Raw genomic sequence first — 10,694 nt, 5'->3', positions numbered from 1 at the left:
CATCATTGGAGCACTTCTCTCTTTATTTCTGTATTTCTTTTCTACTGACAATGTCTGATCCAGTGATTTTGACCAGTATCACACAAATATACACAAATGATTTTACCTATTTTTTTGCTGATGTTGATGTTAGGGATGGGTATCGGTATCGGTCAGATACTGGTCAAAATCACTGGATTGGATATTGGATAAAAAACGTAAAATCCAATGCAATCCAAAAATCTAATATATCGAGTTTATATATGAGTCATGTTTGGGCTAATTGTTTATTCTTTTTGGGAGAATTCATTACAGTCTTTGAAATGACTCAGCACAAATGTGTTAACAGCGTCATAGTTCATAAATGGTCTTAGTATTAGTATTGGTATCAATAGATACTCGCGTTTGTGATATCGGTGTGAAAAGTGACATCATCCCATATCTAGTTGATCTTCTATCTGTGTTTTGTCTCCATGGACAGAAAACTTTTTGTATGTTTCATCTGAAACCAACTTGTCAAACAGTACTAACAGACCTGTCTGTCCTGAGGGAGCGTGTGTAACTGGGTTTTTGAGCACCATTATTCACTTGTGAGAAGTTAAACTGTGTACTATCACACTCCCAACCTATCTCCGTTAACTCGTGGCTGTCGATGTTGCCTCTGAGAAACGGAGATAGTTGTGTGGAGCTGCTGGGCTTTATCAGCATTCTGTTAACTCATTAGAATGTTATAGATGTTTGTTTATGTTAAAACTGGTTTCTCACTCCTGCTTTGATCTACTATATTAGTAAAATATGCTTCAGGCAGCTCTTATAAAATGATTATATTATAAATTAAAAATGATATTAAACCATTTTTCTCAGTAGCTATGAGAACCTTGTGTTTGGGAGAATAATTAGCTCATGCTCTGTTCACTACACACCAGTGTGTGTGTGTGTGTTATTGTGAAATGTGTAGTGGGTGGACCAGCAGTTAGGTTTGCACCCGTGCACAGTCCCTCTGCATTCTCTCAGTTGTATGTGCTCTTTGGCAGTAGTGGACAGCGATGGCCAAAGTCTCGAGGCAGCACTCGTACCTGGTCCTGGAGAACTACATCGCTGGGAAATTCATCCCGTGTCAAAGCCTCATCGACTCATACGACCCATCCACCGGAGAGGTGTACTGCAAAGTACCGGACAGTGGCAAAGAGGAGGTGGGGCTTCACTTCATCACACAAAGATTTCTTAAGTTGTGTCATGATTTTACTGCACTGGGCCTCAAGAGTGAGTGAAAGGTACATAAAAGTTATAGGTTGGCAGGCTGCTGCTGTCAGTAATTAAAAAACTTGCAGGTCAAAGGTACAGGTCTCCTTTGACCCTTGTTTGGCACATGTTGTCTCCTTTGTTACCATTTAAAGAAAATCTTACATAATGTATTAAATATTTATTATTTCAAGGTTCCATAGTAGATTTGCTTCTGATTGTGAAAAGTTTCCGGTCACTTTTGATACATGCTGCATTTGAAACTGCTTCAGAGGGAGCCACCTTTGCTCTCTGCAGAGTCAACAGTCTTGTAATCATTAAACACCAGTAAAACCTTCATATTTTATGCCTTTTAGATTAGTGAATAACCATAACTGTAAGTCTGTGTTAAATTATTAAATTGAACTTTTGTCTGTATTCACACACATTCCAACATAATTATGCAGTCAACAAACTCCTGACGTCAGCCAGCCTCCATGTGCAGTCGACATGGGAGTTAAAGTAAAGATATTTTTTTATTCTATTTCCCCCAGAGTTGAAGGAAACATTTTTTCTTGAATAATTCACACATAAATCTTCATATTTACACCAAGAAGGGTGCTCGATAACGACCATGTACAGGGACAATCAATCAATGCTCCTTTTTCTTGTCTGATACTGTTATCACAGCCTTGTCAATCTGATTTCAATCCTTTAAAAAAAAACACACATGATTTTTCCTATTTGGGCTTAAAATGCAAATCAAGTAAGCAAGTAAATCAATTGTATTGTACATTAAAACCATTGGTTTTAAAAGCCTGTTTAAAAAGAAAACTGCTTCTACATCCTGTGTGTAGTCAGTAAATAATGTGACATTTAATATTTTTGCACGTTATTGCTTTTGTTTTACTTTTTTTCAGAAATGAGATGTAGTTATTTTGAAACGCGTCAAAGCAATATTTCAGATACTGAACATTAATATCGGCCTTTCCCCCACTTATTGTATATGGTGTAACTGAGTCATTATCAAAAACTGGGTTGGGATCCATAAATGAAATTTGCAGAATATTTCCAGTCCCTTTACTTAAGGTTTTTTTTGATTGATAATTTTTTTTATTTTTGATAATAATAAAAAGGGAATTCTAATATAATATACATTTGACTCGTTTGAAAAGGGATAGGAAGAAGCCAAGGCTTGTAGAGTCTTACCCCCATTCCTCACTCATTTCTCTTTTGAGTATATATCTTTTCAATGGCATGCATACAATTAAGTTGGGATTTGTTTATCCCACATATCTTTTGGGAATGTCTGTTTTACCAATCTGGAATAAAATTGTTACAGAATAGCAGTTAAAATAGTCAGTGTTGTCTTTAAAAAGTAGATCCCCTTATGAAAGGTTTGGCAAACACCAGTGCAACATAACTCCATCCTTAACTAGAACTGTGATCTGTCTCCCTGCAGGTAGAGGCAGCAGTGGCAGCAGCTAAAGATGCCTTCCCCGACTGGTCTGCCCGCAGCCCAGAGCACCGAGCGCAGATCCTCAACAAGATGGCTGACCTAATTGAAGCCAACCTGGAGGAGTTCGCCCTAGCTGAGTCCAGAGACCAAGGTGTCATTTCATTTAAATATAGTTTTAACGCATGTTGTATCGGCTCAAGACTCAAGACTATCAGGCAATATCCTCAGAGGGATTATGTCCATATTTTTCCAAATAATTTGAAATTCAGAAATCTCCAGCTACAGATAAAATGTTACAGAATTAGTTTTAGTTGATATAATCAGCCAATATGTACGATTTGCCTTGACTCATTTATATTTAAATGCTTTCTATAACCATAAAAAACCAGGATGCAGTACATTACATGGCAATTTCTGTTCACTAATGTGTAATCAGGTGCTGTGTCATCCTCTGATGTTCCTCTCCATCTACAGGTAAAACAGTAACATTTGCACGGATGGTGGACATTCCCCGCGCGGCGTACAACTTCCGCTTCTTTGCGTCATCAGCACTACACCACACCAACGACTGCAGCCAAATTGACCACATGGGCTGCCTCAACTACACCATCCGCTGTCCAGTGGGAGTGGGTGAGAGCTCAGTGTGTTTGCGGTGGAGTCTGCACATGTTCCATTTGTGTTTGATGTGTTTATTGAATTGTGTCGTGTATGTGTGTTTAGCTGGTCTGATCAGCCCCTGGAATCTCCCCCTCTACCTGCTGACCTGGAAGATTGCACCTGCAATCGCTGCCGGAAACACGGTGGTGGCCAAACCCAGCGAGATGACCTCTGTGACGGCTTGGATGATGTGCAAGTTGATGCAACAGGCTGGTAGGACCATGCAACAGCAATCCAGTCACACACACAAACATTTGTGCAGGATTCATAGTGAGGACACTCATAGACCCCTTATTCTAACCTTAATCATCACAACAAGTGTCTAACCTCAACCTAATCACCATTCAAAGCAGTTCCTCAGAAATGTGGTTGTGCCTCATTAGAACCAGGTTTTAGTCTCCATGAGGACTAGTGGTCCTGACAAGGTCAGCGTTTATGCCAGAAAGATTTCATACTGTAATGTTGAGTTTGTATAACAACATCCCACGAGTGTTTCTGCACAAAGGAGTTGCAAAAAAAAACTGATCTGTCTGTCTTCACAGGTGTCCCTCCAGGTGTGGTCAACATCGTGTTTGGCACTGGTCCTCGAGCAGGTGACGCTCTTGTGGGTCATCCTGAAGTCCCACTGGTCTCCTTCACTGGCTCCACAGCAACCGCCCAGCTCATCACGGAGCGGTGCGCCCCCTACTGTAAGAAACTCTCCCTGGAGCTGGGGGGTAAAAACCCTGCCATCGTTTTTGCTGATGCAGACCTGGAGCAGTGCATCGAGACCACAGTTCGCTCCAGCTTCTCCAATCAGGTCAGAATTAAACTGCAATGTTTAAAGAATCGTTTCATGTCTTTCACATCGCACACTTGCCAAAGTTAGCATTAGTTGTTCTTCAAAACAGAGCATCTGTTTTTAGAGATCTGTTTTTAAATAATAAAACTATTGAATCGCTATGTAAAATTGTTTTTCAAAGTGTTTTATGAAAGTGTATTATTTGTTTATCCTGTTATTATGATATTTGCTGTACACAGGTAAGAAATTTCAGTTAAATTTGTGTATATACATATATATATATAAATAATATATACACATATATAAAGTACTGTATATATATAAAGTACTGTATATATATGTACATATGTAGTATGTGTGTAGTCTGTGTATGATGAGGCTGCAGTAACATGGTCTGTCCACTAAGGGGAGCTCATACCCCATATACTGTTTGCTCTGAGGTAGCTGCTTGGAAACAGTGTCCTGACACATAAGCTTCAAAATATTTTCTCACCTTTCCTGCTTTCAGGGAGAAATCTGTTTATGCACCAGCAGGATTTATGTGGAGAGAAGTATCTACTCTGAGTTCCTGGAAAGATTTGTGGCTGCAACTAAGAAGTGGAAGACTGGTGTGCCCTCTGACCCCAGCAACAACAATGGAGCTCTCATCAGCAAAGAGCACTTGGAGAAGGTGAAGATGCAGTTACAGGGCATGAGAAAAGTGTTCCATATTTCTTAACTTCAAGATGAAATCCTTCTGTGTTTTGCTTCTTCCAGGTGCGAAGCTTTGTAGCACTTGCGAAATGTGAAGGTGGCATTGTCCACTGTGGTGAGGGAGTCGAGCAGCTGGACTTGCCCAAACAAAACAAGTCGGGCTACTTCATGCCAGCGACCATCATCTCAGGTTTATCTGACAGCTCCCGTGTCATGCAGGAGGAGATCTTTGGCCCGGTCACCTGTGTCAGCCCGTTTGACACGGAGGACGAGGCTGTTTCCAGGGGGAATGGCGTGCGTTATGGTCTAGCGGCCACAGTGTGGTCTCGAGACGTGGGGAAGGTTCACCGTGTGGCCAAACGGATTCAGGCAGGGTTGGTGTGGACCAACTGCTGGCTGGTGAGGGATCTGAACCTGCCATTTGGAGGGATGAAGAGCTCTGGTGTGGGGAGGGAAGGAGGGAAGGATTCCTACCACTTCTTCACTGAAGTGAAGAGCATCACAGTTAAACACTAGATCAAGCAACATATTTTAACAGCTGATTTTCTTTGAATTATTAATGTTCAGGCTATGTTCAGAATATCTGCCGCATTGTTCCAGTCTGATTCAGTTCAGATTCTTTACTAATCAGATTTGTTAGTTCACCTTCCTAACAACATACAAGTGTCTTGTGATACCATTTTGAATGTGAACAACAGCAGACCACGTCATAATTGTGTATCACAAAGGTTAGTGATGCCTGATATGATTGTTCTCACTCATGTCACATGGCCACTTTCTGGATATATATCTGGTCTTGGGTCACATTGAAGTGACACAAATCTGATTTGAAAATCAGGATCGTTTGAGGATCAGATATCACTGTCCCCTGAATCAGATCCAAAATAAATAAGTGCTATAATATTTTCCATTTTTATAATTAGTTCTTTCCTGAATATTTTGCAACATGATTTGTGATGAGGTAAAAACTTATTTTCCTGTCAAGAGTGCAGTATATAAACCTGAGAGCAGAAACTTTATCTTTAAAAATCTGTAGATTTTGTTCCCTGCGTGGCAGATAAGGAAGTCTTTTTATTTTTTAGGTAGGTTTGAACAGCCAGAAATAATACTAATAGAAAAGAAAGGGAAAGTATCTTATCAAGCAGGAAAACAATACAAAACAATAAGGGTTATTGTGTGTCTGCCTCAGGGTACACCAACTCCACAAACCACGCATTAGTAGAACAAAAACATTCTTTTTTTTTTCAGGTGTTTTGTGACACAACTGTGAGTTGCCTCGTATTAAAACACCTTGTTCACATGTAGCTCAATGCGTTTGTTTACCAAGTCTGGGTTGTGTCATTTGTCTGTGGAATGCAGTACCTCCTCGTGATTGATGGCTGTCACAAGAGAACAGGCGCTACTGCTAGATTAGCATTCCTGTTAAAAAAAACAAAGTTGTCAAAAGTTGTACCTTTTTATCAACACACTTTTGTCCCCTGAGTGTATCACAGGGTTGTTCTTTATCGTTATATACTCCTGACCAAAGTCTGCTTGGTTATAATGTTTTTTTTTTTGCAACCTTTGCAGTCTTCACATTTTATATTAAGCTTTTATTCTTTTATTAATGTTTTCCCTGCTGACACAAGACAGGTTAATACATGTCTAGAAACAGACTAGAATATTTGGAGGAATAGAAAATATTTGCACATTTAAAGAGAGTGGAGAAATATCAGAATATTATGAGTAAAATGGATAAACACCATGTCTAACAGCAGACGTGTCACAAAGAAAGAAAGAAAGGCAGGTAGGTAGCTAGTTAGCTAGATAGATAGAAGATAGGTAGCTAGTTAGCTAGATAGCGTTTACCTGTGATACATATTTCCAAAATCATTCACACATCACTTAGTCACTTTAGACATTTTATCTAAGGTGAATAGGAGAGTGGTTCATAATATGTTTACTGGCACATTTCATAGCCATGTAGAAAAGGTGTTTTATAGCAGTTTTTATACTCGGCTATTGGTGTAAGACACAAAGTAAAATGCTGGGCCAAAATCTATAAAGCTTCTCAAAACAGGACACAGCACAAATGTGAGTTTTAAATTTAACTGAAACAAAAAAAACACATGTCTTTTCAAACCCTGTTTTATAGATATCACTGATAAACAAAACTTTCTAATGCTGTTTATTGCTACTTATATTTTGTTCATCAAGCTCGTACAAATATCATGATTCTGGGCGAGAAAACACTTTTTTTACAATCGATTTTATGCTCATCCCTTTCTGTCTGCATAGAAGGTGTTCAGCAAATTCATCCAAAGATAATTTATATGAATAATTTAACATGGTATCGGTAGTGTTCATCCTCCGGGAGCCATGAATCTTTGTATTTTATGATTTACCCAGTAGACGCTGATAGCTTGGACCAAAGTGGTGCACTGATCGATGGACTGAAGGATAACATCCATATTGCCATCCATAATGAGCTGCACAAATGACTAAAAATCATAATTCAGAAAGCTTCAGGGATTTTGACATGCAGCACTTCTTGAATGGTAAAATATAACCTCCACCACCGTCTTCATCGGTAGCGTCTTTCATCTCCTCGATTTGAATGAACTTGACTTCTCTTCTTTGAGGTGAGACTGACGTAGGCGTTGAATGATGCATGTAGATGGGTGTGTGTGTGCTTGTTGAACTCTTGCCAGTTTAGGAAAAAGGTTGCACAAGGGAAGTGGCTCCCCCATCTCCTGAGTGTGTAAAATCACGTCTCCTTTATGTGACATTTACCACAGAGCCAGTGTGTGTCCCACCCTCAGTGTTTTGGCTAGCGAGTGGGTATTGTACTGAGCAGAGCTGCATGATTGCATTCACATACACACAAACACATGCACTCCTCGAGCTTCCTCTCCAATTGCGTGTGATGAAATGGATACCACCCAAAAGAGTCAGGTTAGGAGGTCTGAAGAGACGTGCCCCGCCGCACCAGCACATGAAGTCACGATCTAATAGAATGGGAACAAAGTGACTCAGCAATCATTTAATTTTCCTTCGTTTCCGGCCTTTTTTCTGAATTTATCTTTCATCTTTCCCTCCTCAATGAACCTCGGCAACGTTTCACTGAGAAGGAAAAGGCCTCAGTGAAGCAGATCTCACCCTGCCTGCTGTACGTGACTGCAGGGACACCGCCACTGGCTTCAGCCAAACCAAGCATTTACTTTTCACGCCACTCATTGGGCACAAGGAAGAAATATTTTATGTCTATCAGGAAACTGGATTATCTGGAGTTTATAAATGTCTGTTTTCACGCCGGCTGCAGGGCCAGCGCAGGACTCCTGCTGAGGGTTTTCTCACTAATATACTGTATGTAGAGGGAACGGCCATTGTCAACAACCACTTCCTCCCCTTGCAACCAAAATCCAGTGTAATAGATGAAACGCTATCCTTTTATGTGTTATTGTAATAGTAAATATACACAATGGATATTTGATTGTTTGTTTGGAGAGGGGCATTGAAGGAAAATGGTCAGATAATGAGAATGAATGTGAGAAAGGACCAGTCATGAATTTTTCTTCTTGGTTTTGGCAGATTAATTCACTTGCATGAAAGATTTTTTTTTTCAAAACAGTTCAAATTGAAGGCCATTCATCGAGTCATTGAAAAAAAAAAAAACCAAAGATTCTATGATGTAAAGTCATCCTGGCTTTGTTGTAAGTATCACAACTGTTGCAATTTTCTCCTCCTTTTTCTATCTCTTTGATTGTCACACACAGTAACCTTGCTCTGTATCACTTCTTCTCTCACTACAGTCCCCCCTCTCCCCCTCAAGGCCTCTCTGACACATTTGCATGCAGGGAGTTTTCCATGGAGTTGATAAGACCTGGGATAAAGGCTGAGTCCTGAGAAAATGCTGCAGTTCAAGCAGGTTAAGCAAACTCAGCTAAGAAAACCCCACAGTGTGTGTGTGTATGCCTGGAAGGTGAGAGAGCCACAGGTTTCCAGCCTCTGAGTCTCTAACACTTGGAAAAAGTAAAAAAGAGATCTGACAGTGTATTCTAGTGTACTTTTTGCCTTGTTGGAGGAATTATTGTGGTTGCTTTGAAAGTGCCCGACCATGAGCGTTGCATTGCTGACTGACGTTTAGCTCCAGGCCCCGACAAACTGACATCTACCTAACTTTACATTCTGAACATTTCTCTGTCACATAACCCAATTCTTGAGGAACAGGTTGTATCTTCAAAGGATACATTTCAAAAAGTATTTGACCTAAATAAAATATAAGACAAAACAACAATAAACAATAAAATAAACTACAGTTTATATCAAAAGAAACACTTTCTACTGTGTAATATCATCCTGAATACTTTTGATTTACACCATTGTGATGCATTATCAAGATTTCTAATCACTAAACAGTTCATTATTTCCACTTTGACTGACCCCCTCCTGACCAGACTTGATGTTTACTGGCCCCTGGGTCATTTTGAGTTTGAGGCCCCTGCTTTAGATTAATAATATTATACTGTAAATGAGAGATTATAAAAGTAAAAAAGTGCAATTGACATGTACAGTGTAAAGGTGATATGGTGGATGTGTCCTCAAAGGAATTTTATCCCCTTTCTAATCAGGGGAATGCCTAGTTCTCAAGCTGCAGAATTTTATGTCAATCAAACACAATTTTATTGTGGTACAAATGACAATTTGCAGTTTGTAACGTCTTTTGTCCTTAACCCTTAACAAAGCCCATACCTCCTTTGGTCACTGTTTTTTTTTTGTTTTCTGCTGCAAGTGACTGGAATCATCTGCAACAGACCCTCAAACTCAGCTCATTCTTTCCACTCTCCTCTTTTAAATATTCATTACAAACAATTGTTTCTCTCACTTTTTAATATACGCCTCTGTATTTATTGACTCACCTGGATAAATAAAGATTAAAATAGTAAAATAAATAAAAAAAACAAGGGTGAAGGAGAGAGAGAGAGAAACGGTCAAAAAAAATGTAGTCTGGGTTAAAGTGTAGCCTATAAAACTAACTCAGGGAGTTGCAAGAGCTGCCAACTCTCTTCTGCTTTTGTGCAGGTCATGAAAAGTGCATGAGTGGATCTTGATAGTTTAAAACAGATACTGTGACTGAAGCATCCAACAGACTTTTTAAAAACCAAAAAGGTGATGTGAAAACCCCTAACCCTGTGCCGCTGCTTGCAAACCCCTCGTCAGCAGAGAACTCTACAGCATTTAAACACACCTGCTATCACCTAAAACTCACATGCTGTGTTTTATTTGATGTCATTCTCTCACAAAGTTAGAAATCAATTTGTATTTTTCTAATTATCATTTTGTCTAACAGGTCAAATTGTGGCTCCTCCTCACTGTCTAGTGTGGCCTAGATCTGTTTGTCCTGACAAGGTAAGAGAACGGTGTTTATTTTGATTATACATCAATTATGGTGCCAAGCTTCCTGCTCTCTAGAAGGAAACCAACCATTTTTAGAACAGGTGCTGTCAGAATTCTTCTTCCCCGTTCATTATCTACACTGGCAGGTTTGACAGTGCGTGTGTGGCAAAGTTGTTTTGCCATGATTCTTTATTTTTTTTAAAGTTTCACGTGTCAAACATTTAAAATGGATACGGTTTTGCACACGTGTCAGACAGCCTCGTGTCATCATTGTGATAAAACCGGGCACGGTCTGTAGGTGTAGCATTGCTTTTCTGCAAAAATATGCCAAAGTAAGTTTAAAAAAAGATGGCACGAAGGAGAAAATCCAATCATCCACACAGCTGCAGAGATAACAATTATAAAATGTTGCTTATTGTCTAAATATGGCAACACAATGCCTGTACATTTTAGGCATTTTATTTCAATTCCTCGGGCAGCAATGATTCATGCTTGTGTAAACAGCTCGTCTACCTTAAAGTGGCTCCC

General features: G+C 39.6%; 1 protein-coding gene and 1 long non-coding RNA gene across 2 annotated transcripts; both read left to right on the top strand.

Annotated features, from left to right (window-relative positions):
• The first annotated feature begins 920 nt into the window (after nucleotides 1–920).
• On the top strand, nucleotides 921–6,094 carry aldh8a1 (aldehyde dehydrogenase 8 family, member A1). Its single transcript, XM_044048605.1, has 7 exons — nucleotides 921–1,172; nucleotides 2,663–2,810; nucleotides 3,134–3,289; nucleotides 3,380–3,529; nucleotides 3,859–4,115; nucleotides 4,606–4,767; nucleotides 4,854–6,094. Exons 1-7 carry the CDS (start codon nucleotides 1,026–1,028, stop codon nucleotides 5,304–5,306), a joined length of 1,473 nt encoding a protein of 490 aa, XP_043904540.1. The 5' UTR covers nucleotides 921–1,025; the 3' UTR covers nucleotides 5,307–6,094.
• A 2,193-nt stretch (nucleotides 6,095–8,287) lies between these two features.
• LOC122783775 lies at nucleotides 8,288–10,314 on the top strand. The gene is made up of 3 exons (XR_006362084.1): nucleotides 8,288–8,482; nucleotides 8,582–8,697; nucleotides 10,120–10,314. It is a non-coding gene; the product is annotated as an uncharacterized LOC122783775 (long non-coding RNA).
• Nucleotides 10,315–10,694: the final 380 nt, after the last annotated feature.

This window comes from Solea senegalensis, linkage group LG17 (genome assembly GCF_019176455.1).
Source record: "Solea senegalensis isolate Sse05_10M linkage group LG17, IFAPA_SoseM_1, whole genome shotgun sequence".
Taxonomy (NCBI): domain Eukaryota; kingdom Metazoa; phylum Chordata; class Actinopteri; order Pleuronectiformes; family Soleidae; genus Solea; species Solea senegalensis.
Note: the sequence above shows the minus strand (reverse complement) of the source record. Positions and strands in the feature narration are given on the sequence as shown.

What these genes read in the sequence shown, in the direction of transcription:
- aldh8a1 (XM_044048605.1), top strand. Translation starts at nt 1,026, where the DNA reads ATGGCCAAAGTCTCGAGGCAGCACTCGTACCTGGTCCTGGAGAACTAC. An exon ending in GCTCCAGCTTCTCCAATCAG is followed by an intron (nt 4,116 to 4,605) that starts GTCAGAATTAAA and finishes TCCTGCTTTCAG; the next exon opens with GGAGAAATCTGTTTATGCAC. An exon ending in GCAAAGAGCACTTGGAGAAG is followed by an intron (nt 4,768 to 4,853) that starts GTGAAGATGCAG and finishes TGCTTCTTCCAG; the next exon opens with GTGCGAAGCTTTGTAGCACT.